The sequence below is a fragment of the Perissodus microlepis genome, chromosome 23, assembly GCF_051167445.1.
Source record: "Perissodus microlepis isolate ML-2025 ecotype Zambia chromosome 23, ASM5116744v1, whole genome shotgun sequence".
In the NCBI taxonomy this organism is placed as follows: Eukaryota; Metazoa; Chordata; class Actinopteri; order Cichliformes; family Cichlidae; genus Perissodus; species Perissodus microlepis.
The window spans coordinates 35,383,610-35,403,757 of record NC_140482.1 but is presented as its reverse complement, the minus strand read 5'-3'; the positions used below and the strand labels follow the sequence as shown (position 1 = coordinate 35,403,757).

The 20,148-nt window shown below is 39.1% G+C and overlaps 1 protein-coding gene across 3 annotated transcripts in view; it reads right to left on the bottom strand.

The window, feature by feature from the left end:
• Positions 1–20,118, bottom strand: part of osbpl1a (oxysterol binding protein-like 1A) — a 34,271-nt gene extending 14,153 nt beyond the window's left edge. For all 3 annotated transcript variants that reach the window (XM_084921020.1, XM_084921021.1, XM_084921022.1), the window contains exons 1-15: positions 19,817–20,118; positions 17,759–17,888; positions 17,590–17,675; positions 17,434–17,508; positions 17,201–17,315; positions 16,994–17,079; positions 12,631–12,775; positions 11,246–11,313; positions 11,092–11,136; positions 6,748–6,821; positions 6,155–6,218; positions 5,940–6,041; positions 4,827–4,952; positions 4,611–4,692; positions 4,192–4,298 (exon numbers count right to left, since the gene is read on the bottom strand). In XM_084921020.1, coding sequence (XP_084777146.1) covers positions 4,192–4,298; positions 4,611–4,692; positions 4,827–4,952; positions 5,940–6,041; positions 6,155–6,218; positions 6,748–6,821; positions 11,092–11,136; positions 11,246–11,313; positions 12,631–12,775; positions 16,994–17,079; positions 17,201–17,315; positions 17,434–17,508; positions 17,590–17,675; positions 17,759–17,882 — 1,299 coding nt within the window. In that variant the 5' untranslated portion in view covers positions 17,883–17,888; positions 19,817–20,118. The remainder of the gene's footprint in view (positions 1–4,191; positions 4,299–4,610; positions 4,693–4,826; positions 4,953–5,939; positions 6,042–6,154; positions 6,219–6,747; positions 6,822–11,091; positions 11,137–11,245; positions 11,314–12,630; positions 12,776–16,993; positions 17,080–17,200; positions 17,316–17,433; positions 17,509–17,589; positions 17,676–17,758; positions 17,889–19,816) is intronic.
• Positions 20,119–20,148: the final 30 nt, after the last annotated feature.

Below are 20,148 nucleotides of genomic sequence, written 5' to 3'. Positions count from 1 at the left end.
CCCTATTGAGACTAGGCCTATTCATGGTGAGTTCTGAGATTCTGTGAGTCTTTTATCATGTGCTCTGCCTCTGCAGATTGCAGTTCAAAAGGCTGTGCAGCTGAGCGATCGAGGCCCGGCCCACATGTAAAGACTGAATGCACTGGACTGGCTGTTAAACTCAGAACATTCAAACTGTTCCTGGCAGCCCCAGCTTCATCAGCTGCTGTCTTCTTCTTAAAGATCCCCACAGAAATTATTGAAGTTGTGTTACTGAGCATTTGTGAAGAGATGGAGTCTATATAAAAAGGGGGGGAAAAAAAGGACATACACATTGTGACTGAAAAGAGGGTTTTTTTCTCCATCATCTAATGATTATATTCAGGACTTGGTTTTGTCTGGTCTTTTCATGTGCTGCAGAAAATGAGCAGCAGTGGGAATGTCATGCATAAAAGGGTTGAATCTATGCATTGATGTGAAGGTAAACATGCCTTGATTTACATAGCCAGCATCTCAAGTGTACATTTATCACAGCAGTGCATCAAAAGCAGCAGCACTACCAGACATCATTTTTCACAATCAAAAGAGGGTCTAATTCTTATTCTGGTGGAACATTCAAACACAAATCTGATTCAGAAAGTGCTGCAAATTAAAACCGCGACAGGCAATAACACAAGATGCAACTTAGCACTCTCACTTTTACAGATTCAGTGCTTTACTGCACAAAAAAAAAAAGAAAAAAGATGGTACTTTCACATTATGATAGTAATCAGAAATGCAGTCGTTGACATGTTGTAAATTATATGAATCATCAATGAATAGTGGTTTTTCTTCTGCATCAAAAACCAGATTAAATCGGAATTATCTATAAACACATCGGCCCCGTCTCTGATGTATCCACATATATCTGCGTTTACATCGTTCATTGTTTCGCTGCCAGTTATAAAATCACAGCCAAAACCCTCTTGCTTCCACTGAAGAACTTGCACACATACCCACACAGATTACAGAGTTCCACTGTTAAATAAACACTGAGAATTATTAGTATTTGCATTAAAGATATGTACTGCAAATGACTGTGCCGCACTGTTTATATTGTATTAACCGGCTGCTGATTTATGTAATAAAAGTTTGAGCCATGCACACAGCATGGATAGGGATGGCAATATGAGGCTGGCAATCCATTTCTTTTACCCAGAATATTATAGCAGTGTCATTGCAATCCATTCACGACTTCTACTTACTTTGGTGACTCCTTTGACTTTTGTCCTTCTCATAATGCCATTATCAGCCCCTTAAATATTTGGTTTAAGACCAAATATGTTTAAAACCATTTCTTCTAGTTTAATCGTGCATAGAAAATGAGACATTCTAGTCCTGTTTTTTTAACCACACACAATTTTACATTTGATTGACAATATCGGTTTCACTGAACCAAAATATTCTGTGGCAGTATATCCCTTTACTGAGAAATTATCAGTCTACTGCTTTGGCTTATGTTTGACCCTGAATACAACCGGGCTTTACGCCAGTGTAATAACTTGGCTGAACACACCGCTCGTCTTTGTGCTCCTAATCTAATTTTACAACCTGATGCCTTCAGTTTAGTTTCAACTGAATTACTCTATGCTTGAAGTCTGCAATTCATTCATAACTTTTCACAACTCAAAAATATCCACATCAGCTGGCGGAGCCTCGTGCAGTAAAGAGCAGATTATGAATTGTGTTACATGTTTTACAAACTCATTTTAATCTGAGAAAGATGAGAAGTTGCATAAATGTAACACAAAATGGAATTCAGTTACATTCTTTATATATTTGAAAGTATTTAAATGGATATAGTGCAAAAAAACCCCACCACATCTGCAAGACTAGCATCTGAGGCTAAGAGTGCTATATATATATATATACACTGTACACATGGATATATATTTATTTGTTCTATAAATTATTTTAAAAAGCTACTAGGTTTTCCTTGTAATTATGTTCAGGTAGAGCACAATAAAAGTGATCATCAGCTGACATGCTTCAGTACTTCAAATTATCTTATTACATCTTAGTAGAGGGTGACATTTCGAGCACACCCACTCTTCGGATAATGAAACACAAGGCGGTCTCTATCTTAAATCACCTGCGATTGGTGACATAACCACACCCCATAATACCCAATCAGAACCACATGTTACTTAGGTCAAACAATTTATAAATAAATTCAGAATCCACTTCAAGATTTTGACTTTGACATTTAGGGCTCTGCATGGACAAGCACCAACCTATATCAGAGATCTTTTACATCCTTACATCCCCAGCAGGTCCCTGAGGTCATGTGATCAGGGCTTGCTGGTTGTCCAACATATGACACTGAAAACAAAAGGCGATAGAGCGTTTGTAACTGTGGCCCCCAGACTCTGGAACTCCCTTCCTTTGAGCCTGAGATCTGTGGACTCAGTGGTTTCACTTAAAAAAACAACTAAAAAACTCATCGTTTTACGTTTTATCTTGAAAGGTGCTATATAAATAAAATTTTACTTACGTACTTATATAATACATTTTTTAAAGTAATATATTTTATCTCTGCAATAACTTTGAAAGGTTAGTGCCTAGAAAGACAAAAATAGAAACTCATAAAAAAATCTAAATACCAAGTAACAAACACAAAGAAAAACACCCATAATGTCTAAAGCAGAGGTTCCCAAAGTGTAAATGTCGCCAATCGCAGGTGATTGTAGTAGTATGAAAAAAAACCAAAACAAAAAGCAAAAACAAAAATCGAACCCTTGGACACTGCTAGCATCATTCTCCGTTTTCGGTGATTCGAAACGCCGTTTACGTGTGGACGAAAAGTCCAAACGCATAGAAACAGCTGCGTTTTCAAAAATACCTGTGTAGGTGTAGACGCAGCGTAAAAGAGTTAGTAGTGTATTTTATTGCTGCCTGTAATTTATTGCAGTTTACTTGTATTTGCTTAATTGTTTACTAAATGTTTGAGGTTTGAAATAAACTGCAATGGAGTTTGAAAACAAAATATGGGTGTGTGTGGTTGGAGGATGTGTTTGTGTGTGTGTTTGGGAACCACTGCTTTAATGAAAAAAGTTTGTTTCTTGTCGTTTTTTTCTGTTCTCGTTCGAAGAGGATCAAATATTCATTAATTTGTTGATGTGTAAACAAACCGTCCCCACCTGACAGTGTTTTTTCGTAATTGTTCTGAGCCCAACAGCAACAAAATTCAAATGTGCTGCCCGAGAGCCTGACGATCACAGCCGTTTCGAATCTGCTTTCAGCCTTGTCCCCGGTGTACAGAGATTTTCAATTTTTCTCTGAATCTTTAAAAATATTATGAAGCACAGAGGCTGAAATCTCCCAATCTTTATAGGGTCGATACTAATATAAAAACAAGTTTTACATCATCAGGAAGGAAAAATTTGTTCCAAACACTCTGTTCCTTTTTTTCTTTGCTCTATATAATTTAAAGAAAGTGTATATCGCCAATATTGCCAATTCAACTGCATAACCCCTAATTTGGAGCAGAGGACATCCACCCAACTGCTGTTCAAATCTTTTGTTTGTGAGGAACAGCCAATGAGAAGAAAGTTGGCATAACGAAAAGGTGTTTATGAAGATAGAACAGCTGTTTAAAACAGCTATTCAACATGTGTTATGCTTTCATTGTCTTTACGGTATTTTGAATCAATTGCAGGTTTTAAATGATTATTGCATTCTCTTGTAGATTGTTGCAAAATTGATGCCAAAGGTCAGAGGTTGCTATAAGCGGTATAATCTACCTGTTTTCATGAGGGGGTGTATTCTAACCCCCGAATCCTTCCATTTTAATCAAATCCATTGAATCAAAAAACAAAGAAAAAAAACCCCCACGTGTAAGCATATAATCACTTCCACTCAGTCCACTGAGCTGCTTTTGTTAGAGTGAATTTTTCCAGCATCTTTTTGTGTAGGATAATTTCTTTTTACATCCCAGGAATATATATCATCTTACTGAGCCCCAACACTCTCAATATAACGCTTACAGATATCAAGTTATTTAAAATGTCACTGTAATCTCATTTATCTCCCTTCTATGATCCAAGTAAACTTAGATAATAACTGTCTTCAATTAGTGGTGACCAAAATGCTGATAATCAGCTGAAAAACATAGTCACAGTCACTAGGCTCTTAAATAAAAGTTTAAATTTGCCTTTGGAAGGTCACACTCACCCCTTCCTGTCTGGAGAAGAGGCTGAGACAGATGTTGAGATTGGAAGTCGTTTCGCTGGATAATTCACATATTTCTTGCATCTTTTGCAGTATTGTTGATGGAAATTCTGAGGGGATAAAACACATAAAGTAATGAATGCAATGGAGCTATGAGCTATTAAAGTTTGTTTTTTTTTTTTAAACGCTATTAGAACATGTATAAAGAGCAAGCACACTGCAGAAACCTCTAATGACAGAGCCAGATGGCAGCGTCTTAATTAACAGTCTTTCAGACATTACTGTGCATTTAAATCTGTTTGAAGACTCTTGTAATTTTAAATCAAAAGGTTTTCATTTCACCTCCTGAGTAAGTGTGATGTTTCTCCTCGTCTACGTACTGTATATTACATAACAAAGAAAAGTGAAATAAAAGGCTTTACTTTCTGACAGCTCTTCATTCTTCAGCATGGACAGGAGCGCTGCGACCTCCTTCTCCAGATTTTTCTGGCTGACATCTGCAACCTGGTGATTTAGAGAGATGGGAGAAGACTGCAGATCAACAAAAAGTAGCACGGGGTGGGAGGACTAGTTCACAGAAAACACTATGGGTCGTTAAGCCAACATGCTAATTAGGCTCGCTTTCTGTTTGCAGCCACCTGTAGTGAACTTGTTAGCTCTCCAAGTGACATCACTTCTTCGTATTCCTCCTCTTCGCTCCCTTGCTCCTGGGAGCAGTAGTATGTGCTGTAAGCTGCGTGCTCCTCCAATGCATCAACCCATGCCTTAAAGAAAGACAAAGGACAGAAAAACCAAAAAGGTTACTTAGTTATTTGACTGATCTTGACCTTTATGTGTTTTTGAAATACTATAGGAAACATGTTTATTATTATTATTTGTTTTTAGAGGAGCATCAGGAGAAAAGATCAAAATAAGCTCGCCAGGCTCTCTCTGTGAAGGTCATAAAATATAAAATCTGCCTCTAAAATTTACTAGCTGACAAATTTTACTGTGATTTGTTATATATATTAAAAACAAACAAACTTGTACTTATTTCCAGCTAATGACCGTTTTCCCAAATTGCCAAAATTTTCTTTTAGAACACAGCTTGCATTTCAAATTTTAGTAGTATATTTTACATAATGGCTGGGACTTTTAATTACATTCTTTATCAGCTACTTACGCTGATACATAATTCATAGCAATGCAAGAGACAAAGTAGACAACGATTTCTCATCTAGAGCGACAACGTCTTAGCATTTGAACAGCTCGCATAACAACTACAAAGTCAAGTAATAATCCTGTGAATAACTCAATGTAATGACGCAAATTCTCACACCTGCGTTGTTATAATGACTAAACAAACAAAGAGTTAATTAATGAGCTTGGGGTGCATTTGAGATTTGACACTTTTGCATAAAGCCCGAGAAAAGCTAAAAATTACATTTTACTTCAAGATTTCAAAACTTATGATTAGAGAACTGTTAATAAATTTCTGTTTGTTTAAATGCACTTAAAGAACACTGGGGTAACCCAGTAAAGAGAAGAACTTTATTCATCTACTTTCATTGTGAGCACCAATGGATTCCACACATGTGGAACATTTACAATGTAAGGAAAGGTAGTAAGTTAGGTTATTAGTAAAGATTGCAACTTAGCTTTTTCCCCATTTCAGAGCTATTGCAAAAACTTTGCAGAAAACGAAGGTCAGGAGATAACAGGAATTTTTAAAACGTGTTTGAAATGACAACCCGAGGAGAAACCAAACTTACTTTTCTTGTTCCCTCTGGGTCATTTTTAGGTGATACTTTAAAGTGGTGCACACTGTCATCAAAGCACTTGAGAGTGAAAAAGCAGTTATCTTTGGCTCTTATCTGGAAATGAGAAACATCAGAAGCTTTCATTTGTGGAAAAGCAGAAGCTACACGTAGACAAATTCAACACAGGGGTCAAAAAAAAGGGAATGCAATGTTGAATGTTGGCTTACCAAACAGTGAGCGTTTGTGAGGGACTTACAGCCTTGCCTTCTTTCACCGGCAGCTGCTTCTGACCTTCACAGAAGAAAGAAAAACAGATTGAGGCCTTTTACATTTCACTTGGAATCTCAACAGTTGATAGATGATAGAAGGAAAGGTATACGGGAAATAATTCTCCTCTTCTTTACTCATTTGTCTCTCATCTATAGCAGCGGTCCACAACCTTTTTTGCACCACCAACCGGTTTATGTCGCGGATAAATACAACAAAATAAAACCAGTACCGGTACCCCCCCAAAAAAAGAATATTTATTCATAACACATGGGAAAAGACCGAGGGAAACAGAGTTAATAATAAAAAAGACAAAAAAAAAAATGTTAAAAACCATTAAAACCCCTAAAAACGATGAATTTCACACCCGAGCCTAAACTCTCGCAGCCCGGTACCAAACGACTCATGGGCCGGTCCGTGGCCCGGGGGTTGGGGACCGCTGATCTATAGCACCTTTCTAATCAAAACTGTGCAGCACTTCCATTTATCTCTAGCTAAGACCTTTTCACACGTCTGATTCAAGGAGCACAGACAAAATGAGGGATGCACCTACTGTTTTGAGTACCAGGATATAACACCATCTTGAAGGACGACCCAGTAAGAGCGCCATCCAAAAAATCTGGAGCTCTGCAGGAAGCCACACAAGGGAAGAATCAGCAGTCTAATTTTTCAATTAAATATTTTTTATCCTTTTCTGATTTCACTAGTGGCTGAAAGAGACTATTTATTACAATAGATTTCAGCAAAGTGGACCTGTTATACTCATCTCCAGCTTGATATTTTCATTGCTGCAAACCACTAAATCACACGATTCACATTTAAATGATCCTTATTTATCTTATCTTGGACCTTGGCTCCTCAGTTTATCCACTAAGTGAAACAGATTTCTTTGCCGTCCCAATGTTAACAACAAGTCTGAACAGCAGTGTGTGTGGGGATCCTACAATCACACATTTGCACCTGTAAAGCCACAAAACAGCATTTTGTTGGAGCTCTTTTAGCGTTGGTAATGGCACACATTCACCATGCAACATCACAACAATCTGGGGATCTTGGATTGGTGATGGAAGTGTCGGACCGGTGCCTAATGTCTTCACCAGCACATCCCAAAGGTTCCATATTAAGCTCAGGATTCCGTGTCGGTCAATCGATGCGTGAAAATGATTGATTTCACTGTAAGGCACTCAAACTGATCCATGATCACGATCATTCAATATTTTGTTTTGACCGCATTTCTTCTTCTGGGTTTTGATAATGTGATACGCAGTTCTTTGTAGTTTTAAAAACGTTTTCTTTGTGTGATGCAATAATGTAACCTTTTTTCGCATGAACGCAGGATATGGTTGTTTAAGAAATGAGATGCTATTCTGTGAATCAGATTGGGTTAAATAACATTTTACCAGGTGAAACATATTAATCACTACAGTAATTGTGCAGTGGAAGTTTCTTAGCTGTTTGCATAGGCAGTTTTTATTTATTTATTTAGTCTGGGTATTGTATATTGAATATAACTTAAAAGGAAAATGAGCAATAAATAAGTTCAATGTAAGTTTAATAAACTTAAACACAGGATTCTTCCAGATAATATAAAAACCCTGTAAGGTTTTTATATTATCAAAAGCAGGCATCACTGCCACCCCAGAGGCGTAAGACTCTTTAGTAATTCCCTTATTGATTCTTTATCGGTTTTTCAGTGTGGAAAACGCTCTACACATTTTCTGTGTTATCATCTCTGTGTCTGCCGGACTTGCATAATTGTCAGGTGCACAAAATTACACTGCCATGAGCCTGACGTCAATGTTTCACAATGCACAACTGCCAGGAAACATTCCAGCAATGATAAAAGGGAGTGATAAGAATGCAGGAAAATTCTGCAAAATTCAGCCTGTTCTTGATTTCCTTCCCTACCACTATGACATAACCTAAAAAATGATTAACACTTAGATCATTCTTTAGTTGTCAGCTGACAATCGCAATCTCTGTAAAGCCTGCTGTATCTGATCCTGTGATCTTTGTCTGCGTTCACTGTCACAACATTTGATGAAGCAGCGAGCTGACGGTGTAGTTACACACCACACCTCTGGAGTTCTGGACTTTTAAATGCTCATTTCAATTTAATGACAAAAAAAAAACAGATTTCTGGACTACATGTCAAATTAATTTTTATAATACAAGCATATAAACACTGAGTATGATCGGTACTGTAAAAGCAATCAGGAGTGAGTTTTGGCTCTCAAACTGTGGGGCAGGCCCCCCTGGTGGGGCTTAGAGCCAGTGCAGAAAGGGAGGTGGTCAACCGGAGGAAAAATACAGATTGAAATGAAGTTGAACTAATGTAATTTATTTGGGGAAGATTAACAAACAACAGTTTGCTGATGCTATCTTGTTGACCTTTATTTCTCCAGTTTTCAACTTGGATGCTTTGTTATTGTTAACTGATAAAAAATTTGTTTGGTAGGAGGTGAGAACGTTTTTTTTCTTGTTCCAACTTTGTTTTATTGATTTCAACAATGACATACAAAGTTAGCAACAGTAAAGTCAATCTTGATTTCAGAACAGTGGTATATCCATTATACCCTCCAACCCCCCAACCCGAATTCTCCCCCTACCAGGTCCACACTAGACAAGACACCGCAGAGAACCAGTCTCTGCCCACACACACACAAAAAACAAACAAACAAACAAACAAACAAAAAAAAAAAAACACAACATCTCAGGACCCATACACATAACAAGCATAACCCCCAAAAAACAACAACAACCACAACCCCCCCGCCCCGCAAACAAACAAACAAACAAAAACAAACAAGGCAAAAACAAAGAAAACAAAAGCAGAGTAAGGACCAAACAAAACAAAAGGAAAAACAAATAGATAAGGTATAAATAAGATTTAAAAAAAACTAAAAAACTAAAAACCATTATAATGTAGCTTCGCTCAGTTCACTTCAGACTCAGGAAGTAAAGTAATGGTGTCCACCAGCAAGAGAAATGATTTCCAGATTTTGTTAAATTCCCTAATAGAACCTTTTAGAGAGAATCTAAGTTTTTCCAACTTTAAGTTAAAGAGCACATCTCTCACCCAATGATCATAAGTTGGGGGGTGGGGAAGCTTCCACTTCAACAGAATAAGCCTCCGGGCCAGTAAAGTGGTAAAGGCTAGGGCCTGTTTGAGGGGGCCAGATAAGTTCAAGTCGGGAGGAATGCCAAAAATTGCGGAGAGGGGGTTAGGAGGGACAGTCTGGCCATATGCCTGGCTAAGTGTGTCGAATATATTCCTCCAAAATGCACTCAGTTTCGAACAAGACCAAAACATGTGGACATGGTTGGCAGGCGATAGTCCGCATCTGCTACAGGCATCACTAATGGTTGGATAGATTTTAGATAATTTTGCGTTTGTATAGTGTACTTTATAGACCACCTTGCACTGAATCAAAGCATGACGAGCACAAATTGAGGACGAGTGAATCAATTTCAAAGCAGAATCCCACTGCTGTTCTGGCAGGGTTGTCTGTAGCTCTTCCTCCCATCTCAGCTTAATATGAGAAATGGATTTGGGGACCAAAGCATCTAGTATGATGATCCAGGCTGATATCAGTCTGTTTTGATGAGGGTTCGTCTGCAGGATGATATCCAGATTTGTTTCTGGAGGCCGATTGGGAAAGTGAGGGAACTGCGTTTTTACAAAATTTCTAGCCTGAAGATAACGAAAAAAGTTGGAATTAGGCAGGTTGTATTTAGACGATAGGTCAGCAAAAGATAGAAAGGTGTCCTGACTGTACAAGTCCTTAACAGTCCTAAGTCCGTTATCTTTCCAACTGCTAAAGGCCGCATCAGTGTTTGAAGGTGCAAAATTACAATTTTTTGATAAAGGCGTTAGCAAAGACGGTCCAAGTAGCCCGAAGTATTTTCTGAACTGTCGCCAAATAGTTACCGTTTCCTTAGCTATTGGATTATCCCCAACAAGGGTTGGAGAAAAAGGGAGTGGTGAGCTGAGTATTGATGATAATGAGTAACAGCTAGATGCAGTTTCCATTTGTACCCAGGCTGGTGCAGGGGGGTCGTTATGAACCCAATGTAAAAGTTTTTGTATGTTAGCTGCCCAATAGTAGTGTATAAAATTGGGCAGACCAAGACCACCGTCAGTTTTAGAGGACTGAAGAATAGACTTGCGAATTCTAGCTTGTTTCCCTCCCCATATGAAATGTGACAGAATCTTTTCTAACTTGTCAAAAAATGCCTTGGTAAGAAGAATCGGGACATGTTGAAAAAGATACAAGACTTTTGGGAGGACACTCATCTTTATCAGGTTAACTCTCCCTGCCACTGACAATGGTAGAGAAATCCAACGGTCACAATCTTTCCCAACATTTTCTAGTAGGGATAGAAAATTCTCCCTCATCATTTTATGTATAGAAGAGGAAATAAAAACCCCCAAATATCTAAATCCGGTTTCTGTCCACTTAAAAGGCACTATTGAGTGGGGAAGAGCTCTGGCCAGGGAATTGAGGGGTTGCAACTCGCTTTTTTGATAATTGAGCTTATATCCTGACAGTGTACCATATTGGTCCAGTATGTCAAAAAGCACCGGGAATGAGTTTAGAGGGTCAGAAATGTACAGGAGCAAGTCATCTGCATAAAGGGAGAGTTTGTGGGTCACACCGAACCTTGTAATGCCTTTAAATCTATCCTCTGAACGGAGAACGTTTTTTTTCTTAAGAGAAACGTGCCAACAAAGTTTAAGAACCACTGAACTACATGCTGTGAGGAGTATTTTAGCAAGGAAGAGATATATATGCCTTACTCCTTTTCTTTAATAACATTTGCATTTTAATTGTGCGTTTTTCGTTCGCTGGTTGGATTTTCAGAGCTACCAAAAAAGCCAGTTCCCATATTTTACCTTCCAGAGAGGTCCTTCATACTTCTTGACATGTCGGGTCATACCCTGCCAGGCAGACAAAGAGCAAAGATGAATCAGTTTAAAAAAATAAAACATAAAAAACATAAGAGAACAAATAGTTAATTAGGACAGCAACTATCAGCTGGATACTCACTCGATGAATGTTGCCCTCAAGAATCTGCTTCATTGCTGTATCACTGGCCAGATCAAATACTGTTTGGCCTACAAATTATGGACATACAAGACAAGAGGAGCTTTAACGCAACAGAGCACATTTTTACAGAGGGAGAAAAATACTGCAGGATTCGAGAATGTTTAAATGCTGGTGACGGCAATTATAAATATCAAGGACTCATTTACATCCGAGCAGCTTGTGCTTCTCATGCAATCACAGTTTCTAAATTTTTTGCCTTGATAATCATGTTCGAGTCACAGGAAGAACTGCTGCAGTTGCCAAAACTAATTAGAATTTTAAACTTTGAACATTTTTGGAGAAACTGCCTAGGCGATTGCTATTTTTGTTTGGGTGAAAGAATTCAGACAGACCTTGTGAAACATGCTGAAACGCATCCTCAATAGTTTCCATTTCCTATCCTGTCTTTGGCTGCCAGACCTGAGGATTTCCTTTTTTACTGTACATGTACATAGATCATTTTTGGGTGGACTTTTTATACCTGTGTATTCATACGTATTTGTCACTGTGTTATTTCCAGCAGCAAAACGATTTCAGATTGATTCAAAATAATAGTAATAAAAATTATGCCTCTGACTGGTTTCTGCTCATAAACAAAACAAAAAATAAACAAAAACCAAAGCTTAGAAACTGCTGAAATAATTAACGCAGCAAATGAACCTTTGGGCAAACGGCATTATCCAGCTGAGTCCTTTGTTAGATTTTAGAACATTTAAAGTGAACCTGCAAATTTTCTTATTTTCTGTTACATACATGTTGTTACAAAGATGAAAGGTCATATTAAACAAAGCAAATGTTTCATACAATGAGGTCATTGCATGTACATGCAATCCCTGTTAGCCTGAAGCTCAAGCTTCAGGCTCCTCTAAACGCTCACATTTTTTTCTACATTTGGCTCTATACGATGTCAGAGAGAGAGAACATGGTCATCTCAGACACACAGCTCTATCTGTGAGCACAGGAGCCCCGCCCCCACATTCTGTCAGGCCTTCTGTTTTTGAGGGACAGCCAATCAGAGGAAAGCGGGTTTAAAAGAAGGCCGCAGGAAGCTCAAAAGCATTGTATCTGACATTAAGTGAACAGATGGGCTGCAGAGAAACCAAGAAAAGCCAAATAAAGATTATTCTAAACTTTGAACCATGTAATAGTCTACTGGAACCAAGGACCAAAAAATGGAGCTGGAAATTAGCATGACAAGTTCCTTTTAATTTCTTAAGTTTGGCTGTGCAGACAGTCCTGGCAAGACAATAAGTTCATTGTTGCTTCTGGTATTTGTGACAAAAAAGGAAAATTATTGAATATCTCCCAGTTATTCATGGTTGCCAGCTCTGGCTGATGAATCATACCATTCTTGTTTTGGAAGTTGGGGTTGGCTCCACCCTTGAGCAGCTTCAGGGCACACTGCCTCTGGCCTCGATAGGCTGCACAGTGCAACGGAGTGTTACCTAGCAGATCTGTGCAGTTGATGTCTGGAGGCTTCTTCCTGCAGAGCTACAGAAAACACACAGGACAGAAACAGGTGTGCTGTGTGAACCCAAGTGCCCTGATGCTCTTTATTATTCTGTTAAGAACTGAAGCATGACTCCTTAGATTTCTGATGCAGCCACAGAGAGCTGGAATAGTTAAGACTGCAATGGCTCTCTAAAACTGAACTGCCACTGTTCCCTCCAACTTCTTCAAAGTTTTACCAGCTGATAAGGGAAGATGCACCGTGGTCCTAAACACTACAGATTACCATACAAAGATCACTACTCTCCTCAGTGACAACAATACCTACGAAGCCTTAAAGCGAGACCCCACAAGCAGCTACAAAAAGAAAGTTATAGTTTGCCTTCAAGACTTTGAAAAGGACAAAATTTTTGACCGCCTTACATATCACCGCCTTTACCCAGGGGATGCCATACCCTGCATCTACGGACTTCCTAAAATCCACAAGGAAGCTGTCCCACTCAGACCCATAGTCAGTAGCATAAACTCAGCCACTTATAACATTGCTAAACACCTTGCTACCATCCTTGCTCCTCTTGTGGGGAACACCCCACACCACATCAAGAACTCCACCGACTTCACCGACAAGGTCCAGAAACTTACCCTGGATCCAGATGAAACCATGGTGTCCTTTGATGTAGTCTCTCTCTTCACTTGCATACCCACCACGGAGGCCGTGGAGACTGTCAGAAAACGACTACAAGAAGACAGCTCCTTGGAGGACAGGACCAACTTCACACCCGATCAGATTTGCACACTGTTAGACCTCTGCCTCACCACTACATATTTCAAATACAACGAAGGCTTTTACAGACAAAAACATGGCTGTGCCATGGGCTCCCCCGTGTCACCTATTGTAGCCAACCTTTACATGGAGGAAGTGGAAAGGAAGGCTCTTGGCTCTTTCAAAGGAAGAGTACCCAGCCACTGGTACAGATATGTGGACGACACCTGGGTCAAAATCAAGACACAAGAAGTGGAATCCTTCACTGCGCACATTAACGCTGTGGATAAAAACATCAAGTTCACCAGGGAAGACACAAAGGACAACTGTTTGCCTTTCCTGGACTGCGCTGTGCACATTGAAGAGAACGGCAAACTCAACATCGAAGTTTACCGGAAGCCCACACACACGGACCAGTACCTCCTCTTTGACTCCCATCACCCTTTGGAACACAAACTTGGAGTAATTAGGACCCTACACCACCGGGCAGAACATGTTCCCTCTAAGCCTGAAGGAAAAAAGAAGGAACACACACATGTAAAGGAAGCACTCAAAACGTGCGGCTATCCTAAATGGGCGTTCTTAAAGTCAGCAAAGAGGCACAGAAAAGAAGACCAGACACCAACGAGGGAGGATAAGAAGGACAGACGCAACAACATTGTCATCCCCTATGTAGCCGGTGTATCAGAAAAACTTAGGAGAGTTTTCTCCAAGCATGACATCCCGGTGCATTTCAGACCCAGCAACACGCTCAGACAAAAACTGGTTCACCCGAAAGACAAAACGCCAAAACACAGACTTAACAATGTGGTGTATGCTGTACAGTGCAGCGAGGAATGCCCAGACCTCTACATTGGAGAGACCAAACAGCCACTTCACAAGCGCATGGCACAACACAGAAGAGCCACCTCCACAGGACAAGACTCAGCAGTCCATCTGCATCTTAAGGATAAAGGACACTCTTTCGAGGATGCCAATGTTCACATTTTGGACAGAGAGGACAGATGGTTTGAAAGAGGAGTGAAAGAAGCCATCTATGTCCACTGTGAGCGACCATCTTTGAACAGAGGCGGGGGTTTACGACACCAACTCTCTGCCATCTATAATCCAGTTTTGAGATCCCTTCCCAGACGCCTTAACGCCCACTCACATCCTGGGCCATCTGACCTCAGGAATTCCCATGATAAGGTGGGGCCAGGTTTCACAATGAACACACCCGAAACTCTGGCTGATTGGGACCCACACCCAGTTTCACACCTTGGCTCAGGCGATTAGAGGATCATCAGGGGGTCCTTTTGTCCCTCTGTGGGGGGATACTCCCACTAGGTTTATATCTGGGACTCTCCACCATTTGACCTTAGAACCGAAGAAGCTTCTCGGATGAGAGGTGAAACGTCTTCAAGTAAACTTAAAGAAGTCCAGACGCTTTTCTTTGCAAGCTCCTTTGACTACGATGACCTGGATGACTGAGAACCTTCACAGACACACTGTTCCCTTTATTTTTCTGAACACTGTAATTGAAAATATTGATTTGTGTCCAGTGGCTTCTCACTTCAGGCTTTTGTGAAGTATTGGATTTCAAAGGGCGTAGCTGATGGCATATTTGTCTGGTCTTGTGAACACGGTGTGATACTTTAGGGTGTAACTGTCAGTTAAGGCACAAAAAGTCTCTGTAATCACACTAATCTGCTTACAGTGTGAGTGCCAACAGGCTGTTTAACAAGTACTCTTACTTGCTAAAATGTAACATTTTAGCTTTATTGAACGAACCTTCACTAATTACGCCACCATTTACTTCAGTGAAGCATACCATTATAAAATACAAGTATATTTAGGCAAATGCACTTAAAGTATTACATTTAATACAGAAAAACACCTCTGTGACTCACATTATGTTATACAGTACTGTCCAAAAGTGTCAAACCACCTCAATTTCTTTATATTTTGCTAGATAAATAGGGAAATGGGCATAACCATATGGAGATGAAACACAAAGTTAAAAACAGAGTTGTATAATTCTAACAAGCTTAAAAGTCAATATTTCACTTGACCACTTTATTTTTTTTAAGTAGTCTTCGAGAATAGTTCTGCAGGCTTCTTGAAGGACATGCAAAGCTTTTCTTTGGATGTTGGCTTCTTTTTGTTCTGCTCAAGATGAATGAATCCTGCAATCATCCATCAGGTCATGACTGGGATTTCTCCTATTTCTTACTTTCATATGTTCAAATACTGGTAATCTGCTGTATTTGTTTTTTTATGATTGCAACATTTGTTTTGACCCGTTTTCTCATTTATTTTAAAGACACACTTTACACATTATGAAGATCATGTGTTTTTGTGACAGGCAGGTAGTAACAAAGTGCCTAAAGACACTGTTTAAATGTTGTCAAGTTGTCTGTTGTTGGGTTGTTATTTTGTAACTATCTGATACACTGATACAACACAGTTAGACGTCTTTTTGTGCTTGAATGATTTATAGGTGTGTTCAGTTGCTTACAGGAAAAATAAAAAATTCCTCTGAAAACGGTCATGTACGAGGACTGGAAGTGACGAAGCAGCTAATGTCCAAGAAATCTGAAAGATCTTGAAAAAAAAAAAACACTGGAGAAGTATTGCTAAAAAAAATCTGCCTGCCTGGAAACAACGTATAAAGAAATAACGTGACTAAATAACAAAATATAATGTCTTGTTATAGTCTAAAATATGTTGATATTTCGGTTTCGCTAAATTGTTAGAAATACCGTCGCACTGATTCCAAGCCTCAGTGTGATAAATTCGTATTACTGATATGTAGATTGAAAATAACAAATGTTGCTTTTTAAATTCAAAGATTATTATAAAAAGAGAACTGCAGAAAATGTCCACTGAATGCTGAAGTCATCAATTTTCAGACATTTGCAATGATTACATAATTATGATAGTTGTCAAGTCATTTAATGGCAGTTGTCCTCATATATCATGTTACTGCATATTTTAATTTGTAACAGTTTATGAGTTTTGCTTTCACAATATGATAAAATAAAAGTTAAATGTACACCGTTTAAGGAGTGTCACAATGTTACAGAGGACTTATGAATCATATTCTAGGCATTACTGAACAGGAATTTATCCTCATCTGTCCAAAAGCTTTAGTGAAACTGAGGTCTGTGGTGGGTCTACAGGCCTCACTGGTACCAGGGCTAACAAGCTAGAACTGATTTTAAACACATTCCTTTGCCAAACTTCCATGATACCCAAAGATCTTTGCCCGGATTAGCTAAGGACATTCCAAACTATTTCTGGACAGAATGTAAAACTCAGACTTCTATTTTTAAGAGTTATTTAATGATAAAGAGCCTGGCGCAGAATCACATAGTGGGGAGGACACAATCTGCAGACTATAGGGCGCCCCCTATAGCTGCAGAATCTGCAGCTATAGGGGGCGCCCTATAAGACTCAGACTTCTGCTTTTTGCCTCTGGGCAGTACAGTGTTAGGCTTCAGTTATCTGGTATTTACCAACTGAGTTAGCGTTGAAAGGTCTCCTTCCCGTGCAGCATCCAAAAGTTTCTCCTCCAGCTTTCTCTCCTCTGTTCTCTCAGCCGCTGTTTTCAGTAACAAGGCAGGATTTAAAAGAAGAAAATGTAGGTACTATATAAGCATTTTGGATGAAAAAAATTAATTTAACACATTTCCATCTCTTTGCTGACAGTATATCTCGCTCACCTTCCAGCATGCTTCTGATCTCTGCATTTTGTGTCACGTCTTTGGGAATCTGTGCTGTCCCATTGATGACAGTAGCACACGCACCATAGTGCAGCAGCAGCAGCATGACAACCTCCTGATCAATATGTGATTGATTGATGAATAAAATATTTGCATAAATACTACTGTTAATGATATGCAAAGCATGAAAGGACTCAAAATCAGAAATGAAAATTGCTGACACATTAACATACCTTTCTTCCTGTGAAAGCAGCTTTGTGCAGCGGCGTATCACCAATATTATTGGGCAAGTTAACATCTGCCCCTGCCTGGAGGGGAGGGTGTGATGACACACGTGTTACCTCTGCAGTTACTCAAAATCTCCATGCTTTGAAGAAAAGAAACATTACCTTGAGCAACTCCTCAACTACATCTTTGTGTCCAAAATAGCAGGCCAAGTGAAGCGGTGTCCATCCCAGGTTAGATTTACTTTTTCCTGAAAAAAAAACATAGGACATAATGAATTAAACCAGCCCACAGCAGGCACATATATTTTCCCGATATACACAAATCACAGACCTTTGCAATTGATATTGAGCTGTATCTCTTCCCTTATCTTGGACAGGAGGAGCCTTTGAACCCCGGGTAGATCTCCATTCCGGGCATATCGTAGGAACTGCTCCTCTGGCTCCAGCTCCTCCATGGACCCCTGCATAGAAAACCCCCCAAAAAAAGAAAAAGAAAAGGAATGAAGAAATTAAGGCTTTTAAAATTTTTTTGTGAATAAAATTGTGAATAAAATTGTGCTTCAATGAAAACCTATCCACCTAAAAGACACCCAGGAACTAAAGAGAATTGCTAATCATAGCATATACTTTGAAATCATTGCATTGAAACTGGAATAAATTATTATTTGGACCATTCCTGCCTATAATTTCTAATGCTAAAAAAATGGGTAGTGTCTAAATTCAATAAAAAGACCTGATGACATACGTGCGACATTCAATTAAATTCATTTCACCCGATTCATAATAGAAGTCATCTTGAGGCAAGTTACAGTCCATATAATATCATGTGATTGGGACAAAAGTAAACTGAGCTACAAGTGTAAAGTCAGCGGTTGGCTCATATTGCTTAATAAGTCATCATTTCTCCTGCTTTAGGACATGTGAAGAAAAAGTCACAGGAGTTTGTTATGTCACACAATAAGGGAGAAGAAGGAAATCCAAATTATTGCAAAAGGCAGCAGTCACCAGACCAGCCTTACAAGAAGGAAACACGTCCTGCCTTTCTCTGAAAAAAAGTCCACATGACATGACATTCTAGTATATCTGCAATTAAATCCCAGTATGGAAAGAAAAACAGATAGACAAAAAGCTTAGTTAAGCAATGTTTTTAAATGTCATGTGGCTGTGAGCAAGGATTCGTGAATCACATTGACAGGACAAGACAAATCAGACTGTGCAATTATGACGTCGGCAGGGCACTGGGGTGGTTTGGAGAAGCAGTGAAACAGGTTTACCTGGGATTGAAAAGCATGTGACAGTAACAGTTAAGTGACCTGACTCAAACTGCACAATGCAATTTCAGGAAAAGCATGTTTTAAAAAACAAAACAATCATTTGCCAATCCTGATCAGAAAACCTGCAAAGCCTGGTTTGATGTCTCTTAATAAAAAACAAACAAACAGAAACATTTTAAGTCAATCAGCTTTTTAATTTAATTAATTAATTAATTTCTTACACTATCCAGCCATTCTCAATCCACTCTCTCATTTGAGGTTTATTTTTGCTACGGTGACACCCAGGGCTGATTATAATCTTTTAATAAGATAAACATATCATAAAATATTTTTTGAAGGCTTATGTTTCAGTCTGCAAAGAAAGCATGTTTACGTGTGTATAATGAGGTTTAATATGGATTTAATTTTACATTTCCATTTAGTGTTACTTTACACTTCCACGCAAAAGTGCGACATTTACCAAGCAATTTACTTTTTACAGTTAATCCAAAGATTTTACATTAAAACAATAAATGCAATACATTTTTTTTCCCAAAGTTGTCCTCTTCTTACAACCCCTTAAAAAGCATTGTCCCTATGGCTGTCTAGGAGTTGTTTGCGATTCCAAATAAACCTTTTTGATGAACAAAATCCAATCCAATCCACTATTTACCCAAAATATTAATTATTGGAACAGTAATAATAATAATAATTTGGAGAAAAGTCGGCAAATGATCACACATTTGCGGAGGACTCCCCCCCCTATTCATTATCTCATGACCCCTTCCATTCATCTTACGACTCTTCAGACGAGGCCCTCGATTGGTGTGGATAAAATACAAATACAAATAGTGTACAAAAACTTGTTAAGACTGTCTCCGTGTCGAGCAGCTACACTGTGAAACCACCGATAAAGATAACATATTAGTCGCAATGACCAATTTTCTACAGTTAGACTGAATTTACCTGAACCTTTATTTCCTTACTTGATGTAGTATTTTACCCTCAAACCTCACTTCTTGCTCAACTTAAATCGTCTTAGTTGCAAGCTAAATTCCTCATGTGTCATTAGAATAAACACAGCAGCAACTGAATAAATACCGAGCGCGTGCGCGCACAGAAACACACACACTTACTACTTAAACTAATGCAGTCCCGTGAAGGTAAAATCCAGTGTTTTCAGGCAGAGCTGCTCACACAGGCCCTCTGTGAAGCTGCATGTGATGTTTTAAGCCCTTCCTGCTGTCTCACTGCAGCGCAAACACAGCGGAACACATCACGCTGTCGCTCTTCACTTCATACGTTTCCCATTTATCGTCCAGCTGACCGACAGCCGAAAACTATCGCTGCCCCTGTCTCTCCCCCAAGCACATGACACAACCTCCGTGCACTGTTTACACTGAGATCAGCTGATTATCGTGCAGCGGAACTCGCCCTGGCCCAATCCCACTCCTTTCAAAATAAAAGA